This window comes from Lontra canadensis, unplaced genomic scaffold, assembly GCF_010015895.1.
Source record: "Lontra canadensis isolate GAN:19392208 unplaced genomic scaffold, GSC_riverotter_1.0 scaffold27, whole genome shotgun sequence".
Lineage (NCBI taxonomy): Eukaryota > Metazoa > Chordata > Mammalia > Carnivora > Mustelidae > Lontra > Lontra canadensis.
This window is the reverse complement of record NW_022631021.1, coordinates 5977019-6001659: the sequence shown is the minus strand read 5'-3', so window position 1 is coordinate 6001659 and position 24641 is coordinate 5977019. Positions and strand designations below refer to the sequence as shown.

General features: G+C 39.5%; 1 protein-coding gene across 2 annotated transcripts in view; it reads left to right on the top strand.

Annotated features, from left to right (window-relative positions):
* The first annotated feature begins 2319 nt into the window (after nt 1-2319).
* SMAP1 (small ArfGAP 1) overlaps nt 2320-24641 on the top strand; it is a 185645-nt gene continuing 163323 nt past the window's right edge. The window contains exon 1 of one of the 2 annotated variants that reach the window (XM_032864421.1): nt 2320-2665. In XM_032864421.1, coding sequence (XP_032720312.1) covers nt 2548-2665 — 118 coding nt within the window. In that variant the 5' untranslated portion in view covers nt 2320-2547. The remainder of the gene's footprint in view (nt 2666-24641) is intronic. The other variant, XM_032864422.1, reaches the window with a different exon arrangement.

Below are 24641 nucleotides of genomic sequence, written 5' to 3'. Positions count from 1 at the left end.
AAGGCCAACGCTTAACGACTGAGCCACCAGGTGTCCCCTTCTGTTTTTTTCTTAATCCTTATAGCGGTAAGCGAAATTTCCTGGGAGGGGAGGAAACATTCAAAAGTCGTGTTTGTTGGGGTGCCTGGGTGGCTCAGTGGGTTAAAGCCTCTGCCTTCCACTCGGGTTGTGATCCCAGGGTCCTGGGATCGAGCCCCGCATTGGGCTTTCTGCTCCGCGGAGGGCCTGCTTCCTCCTCTCTTTCTGCCTGCCTCCCTGCCTACTTGTGATCTCTCTGTCAAATGAATAAATAAAATCTTAAAAAAAAAAAAAAGTCGTGTTTGTTAACTGGTATTATTGGGCTAACTTTCCCCAAACATGGGGGAAATTTATTTTCCTGCTACTATCCTACTGAAGAATCTGCAGGTTTTTTTTTTTTTTTTTTCCTGCTACTGCCCTACTTGAAGAATCTGTATGTTTTCTGTTGTGGCTGCATCAAGGCCACATTGCTTTGGCCATTTCCCCAAACCTTCTTTAATTCTGTTTCACTTCACTTATCCAGCCTCATCTTAAGTGATGAGTCCGTTAGTGTGTTTTCTGAGCTCCTTGAAGTCTCTGTGCTTTTGTGCATGCTGCTCTTGCTCAGTATCTCCTTCCTTGGCTCCCATCTAGATCAAGCCAGTCTTTTAGATGTTACTTAAAAGTTCTACCTCCCACATAATGTTTTTTTCTGTCTTTTGGAACTCACTGTGATATCCTACTAGTCATTATTTGTCAGACCCACACAGTTTAAGCTCTAATTTGTTCAATTATTCAGCATTCAACTTAATTCCACATGTTTTTGTTGTTGTTTGTTTTTGTAAGAGAGGGAGGTGAGGGAGGGGCAGAGACAGAGGGAGAATCTTAAGCAGGCTCCATGGCCAGCATGGAGCCCAAGGTAGGGCTCAATCTCACCACCTTGAGATCATGACCTGAGCGGAAATCAAGAGTCAGAGCTTAACTGACTTAGCCACCCAGGAGCCCGATGAATTCCACAAGCATTTTTGAGATGCCAAGACAGGGATAGGTGAGCATGAGGGTCACCTTTATGCGGGATGTAGGCTAGCAAATTGGCCCTGTAGAAAGGTATAAGACACAGGCCCCGGCTCATTGCCTTTCTTAGCATCTGCTCCACCACAGGCATGCATTCTGATTTCTTCAGCCTCATATGAGAAATTGCTAATAAGCCATGATATGCCAAAATAGTCAAATAACTTCACTCAATGTTCAAATCCCATCGGGCCGTGTTGGGCGCTCTGGGTTCTAATTAAGTGTCTTCTTTCCCTAGTTTTCTTTTTCAAGCATTAAAGATCACTACTCAGGGGCCCCTGCATGGCTCAGGGGACTAGGCTTCTGCCTTCTCTTGGGTCATGATCTCAGGGTCCTGGGATTGAGCCCAGCATTAGGCTCTCTGCTCAGCCTGGAGCCTGCTTCCCCCTCTCTCTCTGCCTGCCTCTCTCTGCCTACTTGTGACCTCTCTCTCTGTCAAATAAATAAATGAAATCTAAAATCAATCAATCACTACTCATACAGCTCTTTCTGTTAAAGTGGAAACACCCAGAATTTGCCTCGTGGGCCACACTCTCTCCTTAGGAAACGCTTATTGGTAGGTATTTTAGACTCTGGAATCAGACTGCTTTGGATTTGAATCTCAATTCCTCCACTGAGTAGCTTTGTAGCCTGGGCAAGTTACTTAACTCCGCCATGCCTCATTTTACACATCTGCATAATTAGAATAACGTATCATAGGATTGTGATAAGGGTTAAACAGGTTAATAGTTCTTGGCAGAGTAACCACTCAATAAATGTTAGCCCTTAATACATGTCACTACCAGACTACTCTCCCCTAATATGTAAGGGGCTACTTTGACTATTTTATTCTACCTGTGTCCTCCAACTTCTAGGATAGTTCCTGTTTCAAAACTGCACGTGAATAAACATGAATGAATACACGAATGCACACAGTCACTTTATTTCAGCATTTCCAATGTTGCCCCGGCAAGAGCAAAGGCAAGGGAGGAAGTGAAAGTCACCTCTTTGTAAAGGTTCTTCCTTAACCCGGTTTTACCCGAGGCCCTCTGGGACAATCTCATCCCAAAAGTGGGGAAGCCCACAGCGGGCAGTGCGAAGTACCTTCCACGGATCACCTTGTGCGAAGGGCCTAGGGCAGCAAGTCCTGGCGGGCAGGATTCCCGGGAAAATCGGCGCGTGCGCAGCGCGCCCAGCGCCTGGGTTCCTTCCTGCGGCGCCACCCGGAAGCCTCGGCTCCGTCTCCCTCTTTCCCCCTCCCCCTCCCTCGCCTGCTCTGGCGGTGCGTGCGGGGCCGGCCCGGCGAGGGGGCGGGACACGTCGGCGTTGCCACCGCCGCCGCCGCTCCTCCTCCAGTTCCAGCTGCCGCCGCCGCCGCTGCTTCCTGGGCTGAGTCCGCCCGCGGTCCCGGCGGCTCCAGGTGTGTTCACGCTGTCCAGCTCCTGCCGGAGTCCGCCGCCGCCGTAGCTGCCCCGGGCTCTTTCCCGCCCCGCTGCCGAGATGGCGACGCGCTCCTGCCGGGAGAAGGCTCAGAAGCTGAACGAGCAGCACCAGCTCATCCTGTCCAAGCTGCTGAGGGAGGAGGACAACAAGTACTGCGCCGACTGCGAGGCCAAAGGTAGCGCGGACGTCGCCGCCCCTCGTCGGGGCCTCCTGCGGCGGGTGACCTTCCCGTCGCCGCGGCCGCCGGGGCCGGAGCGGACGCCGCGGCGGCGCCCAGCCGGCCCCGGCCCTGAGGGGAGGGCGGGCTCGGGCTCGAGTAGCCCCTCACCTCTACCAGAGGCGGCGGCGAGGTCAGGCCCCTGGGCGCCGGCACTAGCCCTAGCCTCCCGTCCTTTCCGACCCCGGGGCAGAGCCGGTGCCGGCGTCGCGATGCTCGGACCCTCCACCCGGCCAGGGCCGGAGCCCGGCTCGAAGCGCAGAGCGGGGCGACTGCCTGGCCAGTGCTTAGGGTTAAAGGGTTGCCCTCCTCCCGCCTCAGCTCGCAGGCACATCCGTGGGTGGGGCCACCCTTAGTCTCGGTGTCTGCCTCGACCCTCCCCCAGTGACCGCGGCGTCCCTCTCAGGGCTCAGATGCTCCGTATTCCAGGTGGAGCCCTACCTGCCTGCCCACCTGACAGCTGTGTATAGGGCTTTTGCTTCTTCCTGACAAAGAGTATGGTGGTCCTTTTTGGTGGGTTGGAGTTGTACTGAGTGAGACCATTGGGGAGGGGTCTTTAGTTGTCGTAGTAGTAGTAATTTTTTTTTTTTTTTTTTAAGTCTGGGTGTTAACCCGAATGAGGAGGAATTTCATAATACGGATTTCTTGGATAGTGGGCTTATGTTCCTGAAGGTTTTAATAATTAGATTATCTCTGCCCAGTTGGTTTGGGAGAACATGTGGACACTGGTTTGTGTGGCCCAAAACGTTGAAGGTGCGTTTTTAAAGATCCAGAGATTGAAAAACACAAAAACAAAAACAAAAACCCTAATTTTAGTTTGTTCCGTTGGAGGGCTTCTGCCTCAGCCTTTAAAATAGATACACTATTTTTAGCCTATATGTTTGGGTTTGGAGATCTGATTTATATTTAATGTCTCATAAGTAATCTCATGAGAAGAATGTTTCAGATTTTTAAAAACAAACCTGTCATATGTTTAGGAAAAGACCTTGCTTATTTGTAAATTGGTTTATTTGGTGAAGAATGGGTAGTTCTCCAAAGCAGGAGTCCGGCTTTGAGAATTGTCATTTCAGGTTTCTGTTACTGACTTAGACTTTTCTTGAAGCTTTACTGTTTTTCCTCAATACTATATAAATGAGTCACGTTTCAGTAGGCTGATGATGTTTGATTAGACTAAGCCACACAGCCTCAGCAAGTCACTTCACTACCACAACAGGTACCTGATTACTGGAAGATCATGTGGGAATACTGTTTACCTAGACCATCTTAGAAACACTTTTCAGTATCACAGTAACTTGACTGACCCAACCTTACCTTTATTCTTTGTAACCTTTAAGGTGACTAGTTAAAAATGCCTGATTATTATGGCAATATTTGTTTGCTTGATTTTGGTTATGTGTGTGGTTTTGGGGGAGGGGAGGCATACTGTATTGAGGCTCACTTACTCATCACTGCAATAGTAAAACACTGAAAAATGGGACCTTTAAAAGGCCAGAAAAAGAAATGAGCTGCATTTTGAGTGATAAGTAACATGGTTAAAAAGAGATGTTGGTATATATTAAATCTACTAAAAATTGAATAGTAACAGTTTAAGTAAGTACCTTCATTAGGCATAGAAATAGGTGAAAAATAATTTTTGTTTAAATTTCTGTCCCCAAAAAAGTACTATATAGAATCAGATTTTCACTAATGCTTCTTAAAATGATGTGTAGGTTTTGGGACACCTGGGTGGCTCAGCCGTTAAGGGTCTGCCTTGGGTTTGGGTTACGATCCCAGCTCCTGGGATCAAGTCCCACTTCGGGCTCCCTGCTCCATGGGAAGCCTGCTTCTCCCTCTCCCACTACTTGTGTTCCCTTTCTCACTGTATATTTCTCTGTCAAATAAATAAATAAAATCTTTTTTAAAAAATGTATAGGTTTTGAAAAATCCTTTACAGGCCACATGGTAACATTTTCATTCTCATTTTTTAAAGTGAGGAGAGGAGAATCATGTGCTTTTTAATTTAAAACAAAAATTTTATTGTAACTGAAGGAAAAGGGAGCGTTAGTTTTGTTCGCTGTTTGTATTGCCACTGAGGTCCATAGATATATATTGAGTGGATGGTTTTATTTTGGTTTTGCTTGGTCTTTTGTCTGTGGATTTGTTTTTGAGAAATGTAGAAAGGAGGGGAAAAGAGAGTAGCATCAGGAGTTTGAGGATGCAGTGGGAAGGGTATGAACTCCAGGCATCATTTGGAAAAACCCTTAGTTTTTCCGTGATGCTACTAAATCTTGAATAATATTAAAATGGTCTTCTAAATTATTTCACTGTTTTATCTTGTCTTCCAGGAAAAAATATCACAGTTAAGTTTAACCTGACTTGATCTCGTAGTTACAGTAGTTCAAAAATTTGACATAATTGAGCTATTGATAAAGTTAAATATACTTTGTAAAATTTTTAAGTGTTCTATATGTTTGAACCCTATAATAGAGCTCTCATAGTAGAGTTCTTGGCTTGTTAAATGATTTTGGATTTATTGTTACATATGCCAGATGACACAGTAATTGTAGTTAGTGAAATTCTGATTAAATACATCTTTAAAAGACAGGCTACAGTTCTTATTCTGCAGATCAGCTATTATAAAGAGGTTCCATACTGTATATATGTATTAATGTTTTCCTCACTGTCTAATAAACTGCATCAAGCTTTTCATACATTTTTGAAGCTATTTCTTAACTCAATTTTCTTTTTTTCCCAAAAAATACTTCCCCAGTACTCTTTGAGAACATGTACCAAAGACTAAAGTCTAGGGCTAAAGATTACTCTGTTCTCTTTACTTATAATAATAGTTGGCAAAGTTATATCAACTGGATTTTGACATTTTCTTACTGAGTCACCAGTGTGTGTGTTTTCTGAATTGACATTATTTAGGAAGTAAGGAGGGAGAAAAGGATGGCATAGGTGCCAGGTTCCTGCTTATAATCCGACACTTTCCAGATCTGTTGAGCAACTGGAGAATAAGAACAGGCAGATGGATCAGCACTTCCTCTCCCTAGCCTTATTTGTGACTCTGTGGGAGTTTTAATGCAGTTCTATTGGTTATTAGTTGGTGGCACTTTATGGAGTCGTGAGGATTTAGGGCCCCTTGCCAATCTAAAGTTTAGTTTTTAGTATTTAAATTCATGGTTAATAATAATTTTTATTCTGAACATGTGTTGGCATGAAAATGTGCCTCTTGCCCAGTAAATTTTGGGATAGTCAGAAACATAAGGTTTTTGAACCCTTAAGGGATTGTTTTGTTTCACCTGTCTCTTATTAAGAGGGTAAGCTCCTTGCCCAGATCAAGCACTTATTTCTTCATTCCACAGATCTTAACTTTGAGGGGACACCGCTAAAGACTGTTGGATTATGGGGCTAAGAAAATTAGTAAGACCTAAAGGAGGTTTTGTAATGAGGACTGCATTTTTGTAAATGAATAATTCCAAAACAGTGTACCAAGTGTTATAATAGTGGTTGTAAGAAGTACCCCCCCCCCCCCCCCACTTAGTTTGGGCTGTTGTCCCTATTGCATCTGACTTTTGTCTGTTGGTTGTCTTCATAGTTCTTAGAATGCTGCCTCAAGGCCTTTGCACATGTTGTCCTTTGTGCCTAGGAAGCTCTTTAACAATTTTTTTGCCTGATCAGTTTTACGTATCATTCAGGTTCTGCTTAAATGTCTCTTGAAGGGAAATGATTCTCCCATATTAGGTTAGGCTTCCCTTTATATGTTAAGACACATCCTGAATATTTTATTATACTTACTACAGTTGTAATTAAACATTATTTGGTATTATTGGGTAATCTGTTTCCCTGTTGAATTATAGCTATAAGAGAGAAGAGATCTTGTTTGTCTTGTTTAGGCTTGTATCCCCAGCCCTCTACACAATGTGGTAGGTTAATGTAACTCCTTGAATGAGTGAATGTGAATGAGTACAGAGCTGAGGGCAGGCAGCAGGATATGTGGAAATGAGTTCACATATGGGCGTGTGGAGTGACCCTGTTGGGAATCATTCACAGGAGTCTTGTTGGAGCTACGTTCTGAAAGTAGAGTGGGATTTCAGCATATGGAAAAGGAATTGAAGGGCACAGTTAGCTGCACATACAAGGTACAGGGATATAAGAGAACATAAGAGGTTTACATGTGGCCTTTTTAGGGTAAGCTTTCTCTAAGCATGACCAGATTTGATGGTAGCAGGTCAGGAAGAACTGAAATGGTGAGAGATTCCAGGCATGTCACCTAATTATAACAGTAGTGTGAGCAAGAGTATAAGGATCTGAACTCACCTAATGTCATTGTGTTGCAAGTTGGGGTATAGGGCAGGAAACAGAACGGCTGTAGTTGTTTTAAGGAATAGGATGCTTACATTGGAAGGACTGGAGGAGCAAAAAATCAGGGAGCCACTACTGGACTAGTGGTTTCAAGGCCTTATACTAATACCATTGCTACTGCTACCACCTGCCACAGCTGCTTCTCACCATGAAACTGATGAACAAATGGGGGAACCAGGACTGTGGTTACTGCAGCCATTCAATATCTATTAGACATTTTTGTCAATTGCCCTTACTATAGAAAGATGGCCTTTGTTGAACTTGTGCCTTCCACATGCAAATAACTGATAGACGTATGTCTAGCACCTTGCCGGCAAGGGAGTCTTCTAGCTTTCTAATCTCTTCAAAACGTAGAAACATGAAGTGAAGGTTGTGAGACTCAATCCAGGAATCTACTACAAGGCAGTGAGGATGGAGAGCATTTTCATTAAGTGTTTGATATTTAAGAGTTCTCATATAAACTTAGTTTAAAGTAATTCATACTAAAAAGTAAAGTTCACCCTGAGAAAATGATGTTTATGATGCTGTTGATGCTTGTGGGATAAATATATATAAATGAAATCTGATTATAATTCATCTAAAGAGAACTGTAAATCTGAAAGTTCCCCCAAAATACTAACCTTCAGTTTGATGGGTCTGTTGTTCTTATAATTCTGCTGATCTTGAGGTTTTCTCTGGTGATTATGTGTAGAGCCCTGGTATCAGAGCTGGGATAGAAACCATTGATCTTTATCTGACTCATCAGTTTAAAACTTGGGCTGCATGTTGTCCCCTTCTGTTTTTCCCCTCCTAGTTCTTTTTCTTTGTTATTTTTTTAAAAAGATGAAAATATTCTTTCATTACTTGATTTCAATACAATATATATATATCTGTACAAGACATATATATAACCTTTTTTGACATAAGGACTTGAACCCATGGTCTCTTTAAGGCAAAGGCAAATGTTCGACATTCCAATTATATATTTTATAAATTCAGGTCTTTTCCTACTGTTGTTACTACTATGACTATTGCTAATAGTCTTCACTGGATAGAATTAACTCACTTTTTTTCCATTTCCCAATAGAAGAGCAAAGCAACTTGGAGGCCATTTTGTTGACTGCCTTACATTCTCACCCCTGTAAAGAATTGATTTAATATACATTTTTATCTATATCTGTATCTTTATCTATATATATAATTTTGTTGGTAAATCAGTATGTTCTGGGCACTCCAAAGTTTAAATTTCATGTCAAATACTGTTGTGTGTTTTTAGAAGTTCGGGGTATGGTCCACAAACTAGTTAGAGATCTCAATAGACAAGAGACAATGATGTGTTAAATTCTAGTCTATGCATAGACTGTAGCTCATTAAAAGTTTAGTGTTGGGAAAGCTCTGTGACTTGAAAAAGATAGGAAAGAAGGAGGAGAAGAAGGTAAGAGGTAAGGTTGGAAGTTCAAAAGAAAGAGAAAGAAAGAAAGAAAGAAAGAAAGAGAAAAACAAGTAATAACATTACACATACACAGAAGTTATATGGTGCTTTCTTCTTGTCAGGCAATGTTGTGAGCACTTTAAATATATTAACTCATTTAATCCTCAAAACAACCTTTTGAGGTAGGTAATACTATTCTATCTTACAAATGAGGAAACTGAGACACACAGAACTTAAGTAACTTTCCTAAGGTTCCTGTATTTCAGGTGTAGGAGCCGGGGATGAAGCAGGGAACAGGTAGATAAGGTCCAAGCTTTAAAGGATCTGCTAATCTGTTAGTCTTTTGGAAGCAGGCCTTACTTGCAAATTTGGCCTTTGACTGTCATCAGGGAACCTTGGATTTGGGGAAGATCTCATTACCCTAAGTGGTAAGAGTCAGTCACTGTGTCCGAACTGTTTGTACAATTGTGTGGTTTATGTTAAATGCCTGCTTTCCTTCTGGGAGTCTGGAATTTCCATATGTACTAGGCAAGGGTGCCTATGTGACAACCCTCCCTTCTCACCCTCCCTCCAATACTCTAGGCATCAAGTTCTCTAATGAGACTCTGATGAGTCTCTAATGGGTAATATTTCACACTTGTCAGAAATCATTACCAAGACAGTTAAGTCTGTCTGGTGCAACTCCACCAGAAGGGGACACCTGGACATTTGTGCCTGTTTTCTCCTGAACTTTGCTCCGTGCACCTTTTCTCTTTGCTAATTATGCTTGGTATCCTTCTGCTGTAATACATAAATTACAGTGAATAAATTACAGTGATGAGTACAACTGTATTTTGAGACATGTGAGTCCTCTTAGCAAATTACCAAACCTGAGGGTGGTTTTGTGAACCTCCCAACATATTTGATAATATATATTTTCCTCCAGTATATTGTACAGGATATATTAGAATCTTATTGTATCTCGGGTAGCCCAGAGAAGCAGGTATTAGCATTAGAGGAAATTCTGGCTTTATTGGGATGATATGGATGTAAGAAGATGGACTGTAGGATCAAGATTTGAATTTATAATATCTAGCTCCAGAGCTATTTAACTGCATGTTTGAGGGCATGGAAGATAAAACACATGCTTTTGCAGTTGAAATTTTGTGATAGAAGAGACTTATCATCATAAAGCTGACAATATGTTTCTGAGGTAATGGCCAAATATGTTCCAGCATGGACAGTGTCTTTGTCTTATTTCTTTGCTTTTAATAGCAGAACTGCCATAACTTCAGAATACTAATATAAACAAAGCAGAATTTTTTTCTGGTCACTAAACTTTATTCTACAAATTGAATATTTTGATGAATCCTTTCGTAGTGTGTGTATGTGTGTTTTATTTTTTGGTCTTCCATATAGTTTCTTTGTTTTCTCTTTCTGCAGTTCTATTCTTAGGTCAGGTACTGATCATCTACCCTGAATTTTTAAGCCATAGGAATAACTTGATGGAATTGAAAGAGCACTGACCTGGATTAAGTTAGTAAAGCTAGGTTTGAATCCAGCCTTTGCCTAACTTGGTGACCAGTTGTCCCTTCTGTGAGCCTTATTGCAAAGATTTATTTCAACTCTGATGTGATCTGTGTTCTTTTCTGAAACCCATGCTTCTTGTCACTTCTTTGTTGGTTTTTACTATTATTACTAATTTTTAAAAATTGTATTATTAAGGGTTTGTATTTTAGGGACTTATTGAACTTTGGATCATGGTCGAACCTGTATACTTTTTTAAAGCTTTTCACTGATGACTTAGGTCTACCTGAGCAGATTTACCTAGTATTATCTTTATCTCAAGCCATACCATATAACTTGCAAGAGTATTCCTCATAGATTGAGGACTCCTTTTGTTTGAATCTTTTTCACTCGAATGCCAGTGAGATCAAAGAAATAACTATCTGTTCTAGTCATCTACTAAAGCCATACTTTAAGACTGTATAGCCATAAATAGCCATACATTTAGTCATACATAGTACCATACATACATACCATTTAGTCATACTTAGTACCATATAGAGATGATTTTAAAAATCTCACTTAAGACAGAGCTTTGATAAGATGCTGTTGGAAATATGTGCTGATTTTATGCTTACGTACATCTTGAATGGTAAATGTGAGGACTTTGAGAATCTAAAAGGCAGAGAGTTGTAAGCCTTCTAGTAATTCTCCATTCTCTGTGCATCCTCCTCCTCCCCTTGACAATTTTTGTTCTCCCTTTCACAAGAGATCCAAGTGATTGCTTTTAGGAGTGATTGATGATAGACTTTCAGACGTTTATCAGTGATCTTTTGTAAAGAGTGCATTTCAAGGACCAGTGATTAGCTTGACCCAAACTTAAAAAGAAAATAAAGGGGATTTTAAAACTTCTGTGTGAAGTCATATTTAGGATAGCTTTATCTTCCAGTACAAGAACAGTCATTAAAAATTATGGTTTAGTCTAGTTTAGATTTTTTTTAGTTCATGCATTTCTACTCTTGAAAGTTGCTTTTGGTGAAGGATGGTAATGGTGAATAGTGCCAAAAAACTAGCAGAAGTAAAATTTTTAAAGAGAAATGATCATCACAAGCATATTAATTTCCTATTCCTGCTATGACAAATTATCACAAACTTAGTTTCTTAAAACAATACAAATTATCATCTTATAGTTCTGGAGGTTAGAATCCAAAATAAGTTTGTTTCCTCATCATTTCCAGCTCCTAGAAGTCATCTGTGATGTTTGCTTCATGACCCCTTCTTCCAGATTCAGTGTGTCATCTTTAGGTCTCTTTCTGCCTTTCTGTGCTTGCATCAGTACATCTCTTTCTGTAGCTCTTTTAAGGTTGCTTGTGATTACATTGGGTTTACCTGGATAATCTAGGATAATTCCACCTCAGGGTCCTTAACTTAAACACAATTGCAAAGTATCTCTTGCCATGGAAGGTAACATATTTGCAGATTAGAGGAATTGAAAGATGGACATCTTTGGGGATCATTATTTTGCTTCCCACAGGTGGATTTGTGATAAAAGTTACGTATTGAACCTACATTTTTATTAAAGGTGTTGCTGTGCATGTACTTAACATGGCACAGGGTAGTGAAGTTAGTACAATTCAAATTAAGAGTTCTTACAGGAATTATTTTAAAAGTATATGCATGAAAGAGTCATTTAACAGACTCTTTGCAACACTGTGAGTTATGTAGAAAATCTTTAGAAATTTACCAAAAAAAAAAAAACCTATTAGAATCAATAATTGAGTTTCATTAAGGTTAATATAGAAAAGTTAACTATTTCTGTATACCAACAACAAACAATTGGAAGTTGAAATAAAAATTATTTACAATAGCATAAACATACGAAAACTTGGGAATAAATATGACAAAATACATGGAAGATTTGTATACCATAAACTTAACAAAGATGGCTAAGAGAAATTAAAGCATACATAAAGAAATGGAGAGATGTACTATGTTCATGGATTAGAAGATGCAATTTTTTTTTTAAGATTTTATTTGAGATAGAGAGTGAGAGAGAACATGAGTGGGGGGAGGGGACGAGGGGCAAAGGGGGAGGGAGAAGAAGTAGGCTCCCTGCTGAGAAGGGAGCCTGATTTTGGGGGCAGGGGAGGGGCTTCATCCCATGACCCTGGAACCATCACCTGAGCTGAAGTCAGGTGCTTAACTGATTGAGCCACCCAGGTGGCCCTCTGTGTACAGTTTTAGTCTTAAATTTGTATAATCTTAATAAATATTGATATATTAATAGGATTGTCTATGTTACTGTTGCATGGTATAATGGACATGAGGCATGTATAGTTTGATGGAAAGTAGGTAGTCAGTAAATGTTAAATTCGAATCTTAAGTCATGTATGATTAGACCTACAAACATTTTTGTTTTCTCTTCCAATTATTTTATTTTTATATTATTTTTTAAGATATACTGGAATTAAAATTAAAAACTGAATACAAAAGTAAAAAACAAGCACATGTTAAAAAAATAAGTGTTATATTAGTTTCAGGTTTACAGTATAGTGATTCAGTAATTCTGTACATTACTCTTTAATCCCCATCACCTATTTCACCCATCCCCCATCCATCTTCCTTCTGGTAACCATCAGTTTGTTTTCTGTAGTTAAGGGTGTTCCTTAGTTTGTCTCTGTCTCTCTCTTTTTTTCTTTGCTCATGTGTTTGTTTCTTAAGTTACACATGAGTGAAATCATAGGGTGTTTGTCTTTCTGTGACTTAACTTCACTTAGCATTACACTCTTCAGCTCTTCCAATTACTTTTTAAGATTGTTGTCCAAGGTTTCAGATATAAGAAAACTCCTTCCTCCTCCAGATTTTCCCAAGTTTTATTGTTGTGAAATTTTTCTGAATTTTAAGTGTTTTTTAATTTAAAGTTGTAATTGATTATGGGAGTTACCTTTTTGATGTAATTACTCTAGGAAGTAAAAAAAAAAAAAAACCAACAAAAAAAAACAACCACAAACTCAAACTTTCCAAATATTTGATAGAGACACATTCTCTTGTAATGTAGTTTCCTTTTCTAGTTGCATTATTATTTTCTATAAGCAAAGGTTTCTAGTCTGTTTCTACTATAACTCTTCCCATATTTTTAGATTAAGATAAATGTTTTTTCATTGTGGAAATTATGCCCAACTATTGTGCAGAAGTAGTTTCCCTTCCGTTGTTTATTTACTGAAATTTAGTTGTTATCTGGGCTTTGTTTTTTAGTGGAGACGATGATTTTATTTCCGTAGATAAGACAAGGCTATCAAGTTTTTGCCTTCTCTTTTGGCCTTTTATTTCTTGTCTCAAATTTGGGCAATTATACTTTTGAGTGTTTTTAACTTAGTTGGTAAAGTATGCCAATAAACAACAGGAAACAAAGGTTTTTACCTAAAATAAATGTTTGCCTAGCTTTCAAAAAAAAAAAAAATTAGTTGAGGGGGCTTCCAATTTCTACCCTGGCTTCAAGACTGGAAGGATCTTTGAGTCTCCACTCCATCCTAACAACATGTAAAAAGCTGAGCAAACTGAAAAATCAACATCTCATCTTAGATCTTCAGAGAAGTGAGGTCACAGGGCAAACTGCTATTCCCAGAATAGGTGAGATCAGCAAATACAGAGGATCACAACTCAGTCATAATTCTGGGAGAACAAGTACTGGGGTAGGAAAACTGTAATTGACAAGTTGCTCTAGCTCACTGTGGACAAATCTGAGTCAAAAACTACAGGTGGGTTTAGTTATGGGGACAGTCCCCATACTTTTGTGAGTTTTATCTCTCGGAGCTTAAACAAAGTGAATATGGGAGAAAAATCTAATGCTTCTGTCAGGGGAAGTAAGAAAAGGAACGAAAGGGAAATTTATACCAGAGCATTCTGTTCTTAGCAAGGTCTGCCCTCTGGAGAAACTATTTAACTAGAGCTTAACTGACTTAGGGGAAGGGAAATATCTGACTCCGTAGATACCGTAGCCTTTCACAGGAGAGAAGGGAAATGCCAATTCCAGCCTACTCTAGCCATCCCATCTCATGGGGAGTGGAATAGGCATGGTAGGGGGCACTGATATTTGAGAAACTTATAGTAGCGAGGTAGAGGCTTACTGAAAGACTGAGATCTAATGATAGAACTTTGGGATGCTTTTCCACTGCATTACTAAAACTGTTCATAGCAGTTACATTTATCCACTACATCATTTCCAGCTGTCCAGAAAAACTTACAAGACATACTAGAAGGCAAAAAAAAAAAAAAAAAATAGTTGAGGTTCTTAAATTTCACAGTGAAAAATGCTTCAGATAACAGAAGAATGCCTTCAGGCTGCCAGTTCACACCTTGTGAGATCTAAAAATAATTAGAAAAACATGTAAAAATATTTTCATATATTTAAATGAATGTATAAAGCTTATGCATATATATATAACCTATATAAATGGCTAAAGTAACATTATGTTCAGTTTCAATAAACTTGTTCACATCAGATCTATTCCAACTTCTTCTAGTTTAAAAGGTTCTGAAGCTTTTGAGAAGAGTATCAGTCTCAAATAATACTGTTAGCCCAGCTAAGGGGCAGATCTATAAACCATTCCCACTCAACTGACCTATAATTTTTGTGGTAGATGTTGATACTCATACTCAAATTATTTTCAGAATTCACATGAAGTAAGGAACATTATACTGATCAGAGACATTTAATATATGTATGTGTCACTTGAAAATATTTTAAATGGAGGTTGTAATTACTCTTTATATTAAAACTGGCTTTAATATTTACAGAGTCAATGATACGAAAAAAATTGGGAGGGCAACTCTTCTTTTTTTTTTTTTTTTTTTTTTTTAAAGATTTTATTTATTTATTTGTCAGGCAGAGATCACAAGCAAGCAGAGAGGCAGGCAGAGAGAGGAAGGGAAGCAGGCTCCCCGCTGTGCAGAGAGCCCGATGCGGGGCCCGATCCCAGGACTCTGGGATCATGACCCGAGCCGAAGGCAGCGGCTTAACCCACTGAGCCACCCAGGCGCCCCAAGGAGGGCAACTCTTCTAAGTCAAAAGGAATTTAAGGGATATAACTAACCACAGTCCCTGATTCTTGAGATGATACTTTTTGAAAAAGATCTTTATAAAAAAATTTTGTGGGGAAACAGAGTTGTGGGAAATAGAATGCATACTAAATATTAGATGACAGTGAGAACTTATTAATTTTAGTAGATGTGATAATATTGTGGTTATGGGAAGAAAATTTATATTTTTTAGGAATTCATACTGAAAAAGAGGTATCTTGATGCCTGAAGTTACCATACTTTATAAAAAATGGAAAATATGACAAAATCTTAACAATTGTTGAACCTGGACAGTAGGTATGTGGGTATTCACTATACTAGTCTTTCTTTCCATTCTGTATTTGAAAATTTTTGATAATAAAAATTAAGAAAAAATTTTTTAGTTTTTGTGCTTAAGGAATAAACTCAAACTACCAATAAGTAAGGGGTCCTCTCTGCACATAAAATATGTTCAGTTCTTCTTGGTCTGCAGGGTTTTTTTTCCCCAGTTGGAAGAATAGCACTAATTAACTAGTCTTGACTGATAGTATGTTTCTGGATATAAGGTAATCTTATACTGAATGGCTATTTTTTAATATATATATCAGCTGTTCTTAATATGTTCAGAGTCTCTGTAAACATACCAAGAACAGAAGGAGTTTAAAAAAAATCAAACTATGATTACAAAGACAGTGTGATTAAGGAATAATTACATTAACTGTTGGCTCTTTATGATAGGATGCTGGTCAGAAAAGGATTATCGTGGAGCTGTTTTAGTGCTGTATAGCTGTTGTTAAAAAGTGTTTGAAAATGCCGTAATGTAGGTTTTTTTTTTTTCTTTAAAGATTTTATTTATTTACTTGACAAAGATCACAAGTAGGCAGAGAGGCAGAGAGAGAGGGAGGCAGCCTCTCCGCTGAGCAGAGAGCCCGATGTGGGGGGCTCGATCTCAGGGCCCTGAGATCATGACCTGAGCCGAAGGCAGAAGCTTAACCCACTGAGCCACCCAGGCGCCCCTGTATGTTCTAATTTTACTTCTCCATCACCCTGTTTTTCAAGAACACATTGAAAAGAACTGGCACAAACCATGAAAATACACCAGAACCTCTAATGCTCATCGTTATTGTCTTGGATTTTATCCAAGGGTTACTTAAAGGAGTATTCATTTCACAGGTATTTTTTTTTAAGATTTTGTTTATTTATTTGAGAGAGAGAGAGAACAGAAGTGAGGTGAAAGGCAGAGGGAGAAGCAGACTCCCCAATGAGCAGAGAGCCTGATATGGCACTCAGTCCCAGGACTCTGGGATCATGACCGAAGCCGAAGGCAGACCCTCAACCAACTGAGCCACCTAAGTGCCCCATTTCACAGGTATTTTATGAACACCAGTTGTGTGTAAAGCACAGCTGCTAATTGCCATATGAATTGAACTTGTGTAAGGTGTGTGAATCCTGACCGCAAAGCTTTCTGTATTATTTAGAACTTTCCATTGTAGAGCATAGAAACAGAACTAGAATTAACTTAAGCAAAACAGCACTGGGCATTGGTGTGTGGTTTTTTTTTTTTTTTCTTCTTTTTTTCTTTTAATCAGAAGAGGAGGGAGACTTGCCCCATATGACTCAGTTCTTGAACTTCTTTTCTGTTTTATTCACTCCCTTGCTTTTAACTATTGACTCTATATCAATTCCCAGTTATATATCTTCAGACCAGAAGATCTTGTCCCCGAACTCCATACTGATAACATCCAATTGTATGTGGCTGTGCATTCAGTAGCTCCAAATTAACATGTCTTAACTGAAATCTTGATCTGCATTCTCTAAGCCTACTCCATGGGTGGTGTTGCCCATCCTACTCTCCCCTTTTGCTCTGGCTCCAAACTTTGAATTTATCCCCATGTTGACTCCAGTATTCTCCCAACTGGTCTCCCAGCTTTTATTCTTGCCTGCCGTGGCCTATTCTAATACAGTTGCCAGAATGATCTTTACTTATTTATTTTTAAAATTTTTTGAAGATTTATTTATTTATTTGAGAGAGAGTGAGCACAGGGGGAAGGGGCAGAGGGAGACAGAGAGAATGGGTTCTAAGCAATCTCTGCACTGAACTTGGAGCCCAATATGGGCCTCATCCTGTAACCCTCAGATCACAATCTGCCAAACCAAGAGTCAGATGCTCAACTGACTGTGCCACCCAGGTGCCCTGCCAGAGTGATCTTTAAAAAGTTAAATCTGATCAGTTAGATCATGTCATTGCTGCACCAGAAACCATTTATTATTTTTATATGTTGGAGTCCAAGCCAGAGCCCTTACAGTGGTCCACACTGCCCTCCGTGCTCTTGAATACAGTCATCGGGCTTCTGCCTCAGTGCCTTCACATTTGCTATTTCCTGTCCCTGGAGAATGTTCTTCCAGACCTGCATATGGCTGGCCCTCCTTACCTAGTTAGGTCCTTACTCAGTTATATATTTGATTTTTTTTTTAAAGATTTTATTTATTGGGGCCCCTAGGTGGCTCAGTCAGTTAAGCGGCTGCCTTCAGCTCAGGTCATGATCGCCGGGTCCTGGGATCGAGCCCCACATCGGGCTCCCTGCTCAGTGGGGGAGCCTGCTTCTCCCTCTCCCTCTGCCTGCTGCTCTGCCTACTTGTGGTCTCTCTCCATCTCTCTAATAAATAAATAAAATCTTTTTTAAAAAAAGATTTTATTTATTTGAGAGAGAATGTGTGTGTGTGCACGAGTTGGCAGGAATGGGAACTGGAGAGGGAGAGGAATAAGCAGATACCCCGCTGAGGGTGAAGCCCTGTGTGGTGCTTGATCCCAGGACCCTGAGGTCATGACCTGAGCCTAACTCAGACACTTAACTGACTGAGCCACCCAGGTGCCCCTATATACTTAATTTTGTTAAATCATTTCCCTTTGTAGAATGTTAAGAATTCAGGGATTTTTGTCTTTTTCTGTTTCTGGCACTTAAGATCTAGGTAACTCTTTGTTGAATGAATAGATGAGGAGGGTCAGAGCATCCTGGGCAGAAGAATAATGTATATTGCCAGCTTAAGACATTATCTACAAAAGATAACGACAATACAAGCAATATAGGAAAACCTAATTTATCTCAGTGGACTTAGAAATATTACATAGGTGATGAAATGACTTTAGTGATTCTCTTTCTGGAAAATAAGACCTCACCCAGTATTTCTCATTTTCTAACTTTTTTTCAAGCTTATGTAAAACTTCTTTTAATCAGATTTATAAAAGTCACTGACTTTGAATACTGTAATCATATAATCTTTTTGTATGTTTCAAGTTGAGATTTTAATAGGGCTTCAGCATATAAAACAGAACATTTTAGGTGTTAACAGAAATCCTTTAATACAGGAAATCAGGTGCTTACAAATGCTCTGGAAAGGGTAGAAAAGTAGGAATGACTCTCAGGTAACAGCAGAATTGACCTTCCAGGGAACCACTATCCCTGAGGCTGTCACTAGAACTGTTGAATTTAAGGAAACACCAAATTAGCTGTAGTCCAGGGATTAGAAAGCTACGTCTGCCTTACAACACCTATAAACCAGTGATTAGGTACTGGAGTGTGGAGTCTATCCATTATCCACATCAAAAATGCTTCTTCACAAGTCAAACTATCACTCTTCGCAGATGATATGATACTATATGTGGAAAACCCAAAAGACTCCACTCCAAAACTGCTAGAACTTGTACAGGAATTCAGTAAAGTGTCAGGATATAAAATCAATGCACAGAAATCAGTCGCATTTCTCTACACCAACAACAAGACAGAAGAAAGAGAAATTAAGGAGTCCATCCCATTTACAATTGCACCCAAAACTATAAGATACCTAGGAATAAACCTAACCAAAGAGACTAAGAATCTATACACAGAAAACTATAAAGTACTCATGAAAGAAATTGAGGAAGACACAAAGAAATGGAAAAATGTTCCATGCTCCTGGATTGGAAGAATAAATATTGTGAAAATGTCTATGCTACCTAAAGCAATCTACACATTTAATGCAATTCCTATCAAAGTACCATCCATTTTTTTCAAAGAAATGGAACAAATAATCCTAAAATTTATATGGAACCAGAAAAGACCGCGAATAGCCAAAGGAATATTTGAAAAGAAAGCCAAAGTTGGTGGCATCACGATTCCGGACTTCAAGCTCTATTACAAAGCTGTCATCATCAAGACAGCATGGTACTGGCACAAAAACAGACACATAGATCAATGGAACAGAATAGAGAGCCCAGAAATAGACCCTCAACTCTATGGTCAACTAATCTTCGACAAAGCAGGAAAGAATGTCCAATGGAAAAAAGACAGCCTATTCAACAAATGGTGTTGGAAAAATTGGACAGCCACATGCAGAAAAATGAAATTGGATTATTTCCTTACACCACACACGAAAATGGACTCAAAATGGATGAAGGACCTCAATGTGAGAAAGGAATCCATCAAAATCCTTGAGGAGAACACAGGCAGCAACCTCTTTGACCTCAGCCGCAGCAACCTCTTCCTAGGAACATCGCCAAAGGCAAGGGAAGCAAGGGCAAAAATGAACTATTGGGATTTTATCAAGATCAAAAGCTTTTGCACAGCAAAGGAATCAGTTAACAAAACCAAAAGACAACTGACAGAATGGGAGAAGATATTTGCAAACGACATATCAGATAAAGGGCTAGTGTCCAGAATCTATAAAGAACTTAGCAAACTCAACACCCAAAGAACGAATAATCCAATCAAGAAATGGGCAGAAGACATGAACAGACATTTCTGCAAAGAAGACATCCAGATGGCCAACAGACACATGAAAAAGTACTCCACATCACTCGGCATCAGGGAAATACAAATCAGAACCACCTCACACCAGTCAGAATGGCTAAAATTAACAAGTCCGGAAATGACAGATGCTGGCGAGGATGCGGAGAAAGGGGAACCCTCCTACACTGTTGGTGGGAATGCAAGCTGGTGCAACCACTCTGGAAAACAGCGTGGAGCTTCCTCAAAATGTTGAAAATAGAACTACCCTATGACCCAGCAATTGCACTGCTGGGTATTTACCCTAAAGATACAAACGTAGTGATCCGAAGGGGCACGTGCACCCGAATGTTTATAGCAGCAATGTCTACAATAGCCAAACTATGGAAAGAACCTAGATGTCCATCAACAGACGAATGGATAAAGAAGATGTGGTATATATACACAATGGAATACTATGCAGCCATCAAAAGAAATGAAATCTTGCCATTTGCGACAACGTGGATGGAACTAGAGGGTATCATGCTTAGCGAAATAAGTCAATCAGAGAAAGTCAACTGTCATATGATCTCCCTGATATGAGGGAGAGGAGATGCAACATGGGGGGTTAAGGGGGTAGGAGAAGAGTAAATGAAGCAAGATGGGATTGGGAGGGAGATAAACCATAAGTGACTCTTAGTCTCACAAAACAAACTGAGGGTTGCTGGGGGGAGGGGGTTCGGGGAGGGTGGGGTTATGGACACTGGGGAGGGTATGTGCTATGGTGAGTGCTGTGAAGTGTGTAAACCTGGAGATTCACAGACCTTTACCCCTGGGGAGAAAAAATACATGTTTATAAAGAATAAAACAGGAGGAAGTAAAAAAAAAAAAATGCTTCTTCACACCCAAGAGGCTGGAGACCAGACATTTTATGATCGTGCCTTCCTATAGGAAATCGCCAAAAAGGGCAGGAAGATAATCACCTCACTTTTGATTTCAGATATTGCATAAGTGCATCTAATTGGTGGAAACATTCTCATTTAGAACTCTACAAAAGAATCTGAGAAATAGAGCTTCTTAGCTTTACATCATCTGACTACAGGAAGGCACACCAGAAATAGGGTGGGATAGATGTTGTATGAGCAAATCAACAATACTTACCATGGTTTCTGTCTTAGTCACATCAGAATGAATAGGATGTACATAGCTTGAGATGGATTCAGGCAGCATTTTTCTCTGTTTTGGCTCTCGCTGTGTCTTTGGGTCTATAACAGATGACTTTTCTTGCCTGCTTCATTCTTTATTGGCTACTTTCCCTTATTCATGTGCTTGCCTGTACCGCACTAGTTCCTGAGTCTATGTGACCTATTATTTGGTTCCCACAGGTGGTTGTCTCTTGGATCATTTACTGTGATGAACTGGCCCAGCGTGGGCCGTATGCCCTCCCTGGTCACTGTGGCATGGAGGCAGGAGAGTGGCAGGAACAAGTAGGTGTTCCTGCTCCATGGCTAAGAGCAAGCAAGGGCTCTAAGAAGGAAGAGTAGCTTATATAGTTAAAAATATTTATAGAAGATTTGGAGGAAAATTTGATTCAAAACAAATTTGAATGAAGTGTTTAATTTTAGCAGAAAAAGTCAGGAAGAATGAGGATCAGTTTATATGGCAGGGGCCAGTAACAGTGGTCTGAAATATAAGGGACAATTAGGTGATGAAGTCATTTGCTGAGAATAAAGATAGTGGGACTTTGTAGTGCATTTAAATCTATTCTCTGCATAAAATACTTGCTAATAGTAAGTACTTTAGGATAGAAGTATATTAAACTAATCTGTCCCCTCATTGATGGGGCATTTGCTTTTGAACTTGTGGTTACAAACAATCCTGTTGTCAAAGCTTTGGGCACGCAAAATTAGTTCCTCAGAGTCTTATATGTGAAAAGTATATGTTAGAGTATGCAGATTAAAGCCCGTTTGATTAGTATTGCCAGGAATCTTGGTGCCAGTTTACCTTCCTACCAGTAGTATATAAAGACTGGTTGACTGCACGCAGCCTGTCCCTGGTGTTCATATTTTTGAAGAGTTTTCTTAATATGGTTGGTGAAATTGTTATCACACTGTTTTGTTTTATTTCTTAAAATTGATCATTTTTTTAAAGATTTTTAAAATTTATTTGACAGAGATCACAGGTAGGCAGAGAGACAGGCAGAGAGGCGGGGGAAGCAGGCTCCCTGCTGAGCAAAGAGCCAGACGCAGTTGGATCCCAGGGTTCTGGAATCATGACCTGAGCTGAAGGCAGAGGTTTTAACCCACTGAGCCACCCAGGCACCCCCAAATTAATCATTTTTGATGTGCTTATTGGCCATTTTTTTTCTTTTATGATTTGCCCCTTCATTTTGGGGGTAGGGGTTGGCTGTGTTTTTCACATTTTTCTCTTGACCAGTCATTGGGCCACAATACAAAATACCAGGCAACATTCATTCCTCTGAGTATAGTGGTAGGCAGCAACATTCACTCCTAGATTCTATAAGCCTGACTAGTAAGTAATGGTGGAGCACTTTGGGAAGATTTTCACGCTTTGATCTACTTTTTTTTTTTTTTTTTTAATGAGTATGAAATTATAGAAAGTTTAGAGATAGAAGAGATCTGTCATTCACCTGCTCTTATCTCCTAGTAGAGTCAGGAAACCAATCATGAGAGGTTAAATGACTTGCTTAAAGCTTTGTAACAATGAGAGAACTTGGGAGTGAACCGAAGTTATCTGGTCTGTTATTTTCTGGTCCACAAATGAATGTGTTACCCTAGACCTTTGCAAAAAGTAACTCTCAGCTTTTTAATTTTTTCTTTACATTTACAATCTATACAATGAGAAGGGTGGTAAATTCTGCATTTTTGTGCTTAACCCAAACCCCGTTTAGTGATAGACTATTAAGAAAAAAATTGGTAATCACATTGAGAAATGGTTGCATATTAAATATTTACTTAGCCAGGTTTTTTAAACACAGATTTGGCAATAAATGTAAACATGTTCAAAAAGTAGAGTGCTGTTGGTTGGTGTCTCAGGTGTTATCTAAAAGCAAATGTTATCTCTGTGATAAATCTGTAAATAGTGCTGAGAAGAGCTTTAAAAAGAGGGATTTTTGTAAATATTGTATATCTTTGTGCTTGAGAGGGAAATTTTTGGAAGTATAAAGCACTAGAATATTTGTGAAAGAGGAAACAAAATAATGGAAAGCTGTAATATGCTTGCTCAAACTTTTGAACTTTTTTTTTTTTTTTTTAAAGATTTTATTTATTTATTTGACACAGAGAGATCACAAGTAGACAGAGAGGCAGGCAGAGAGAGAGAGGGAAGCAGGCCCCCCGCTGAGCAGAGAGCCCGATGCGGGACTCGATCCCAGGACCCTGAGATCATGACCCGAGCCGAAGGCAGCGGCCCAACCCACTGAGCCACCCAGGCGCCCAAACTTTTGAACTTTTAAGCTAAGTTTTTGAATGATGCTATGTCCCTTGAACAAAGAAAGAAGCAGGTTTGACAAGGCTTAAACTTTAGGACAGGCTGGTGAAACAAGGATTGTTGATTCTTAAAATTAAGGTTCATTCTATTTTCTCCTTTTATTCTGTACCATCCTGATGATAGTGAATCCTTAAATTATTATGACTGTTTAATTTCTTTGCCAAAGTAAATCAACATTTGAAAAATGGCAGGGGAATACTTTTTTTTTGTAGTTTTTGTAGATTTTAAAGTTTTTCACTGTCCTTGTGATACTTGAACTTATTTACATATTCCTTTTTCCAAAGTTTAAAGAATAAATACATATTTTTTAAGAAGTTTTATAATAACTTTCCCTCTAGTATTCTTCCTTTAGTTGACTGTGGGTTGTTAGATTCATTGCTCTGCTGTTATCCTTGAGAGGACACTAGTTCAGTAGCTAAAAACAAAGGGTTTGAAGGCTGACTGCTCTGTGTTAAAATCCTAGCTCTCCCATTGCTACCTCTGTGATTTTTTTTTTCCCTCTCCCTCTCTTCGCTTTCACCCTTCCCTCCTTCCTTCCTTGCAGTGGAAGTGTGGTATTTAAACTTTCTAAGCCTCTTTGTCATCATATGTAAAATGGCCATACCTGTTGTCACAGAGTTATGAGAGTTAATTGAGCTTGTGATGAAGTAATGTCTGGTACAAAATAAGGGTTTGATAAATGAGTAAGGGTATGATAATTATGTTGGATCTTGTGGGTTTTTGTTTTGTTTTGTTTTTAAAGCACTCAGAATCATTTAGTGGTTTTTTGTTGTTTTTTATTTTGCAGGAAGAATTTGTGAATTGTATTTTATTTGGTAAATAATGTAATTGAGTAGATTCTGAGCGCAAGAATACTTTATAGAAAGCTCAGGAAAAGAAGGTTGTTATTTTCTTTTAACCTTTTATGTGCTGGTTCACTAGACAATCACGGGTATATAACAGAAGCCCTGCCCCGCCCTTTAGGATCCTTTACTTTAAGGAGACAGTCAAGCTGGGGTGCTTGGGTGGCTCAGTGGGCTAAGCCTCTGCCTTCGGTTCAGGTCATGATCTCGGGGTCCTGGGATCGAGCCCCGCATCGGGCTCTCTGCTCAGCAGGGAGCCTGCTTCCCCCTCTCTCTCTGCCTGTCTCTCTGCCTACTTGTGATTTCCCTCTGTCAAATAAATAAATAAAATCTTAAAAAAAAAAAAGGAGACAGTCAAGCCATAAGCACAGACTATATATGTATTATATATTAATTTATTTTATATATGTGTGGGTGTGTCTATGTATATTTATCTGTGTCATGTGTCTATATAGACACACCCACACATATATATTCTAGATACCTATGTGGAAGGAGTAGTGCAAGCATTAAGTGTTATAGAAGTTCAGAGAAAGTAAAAA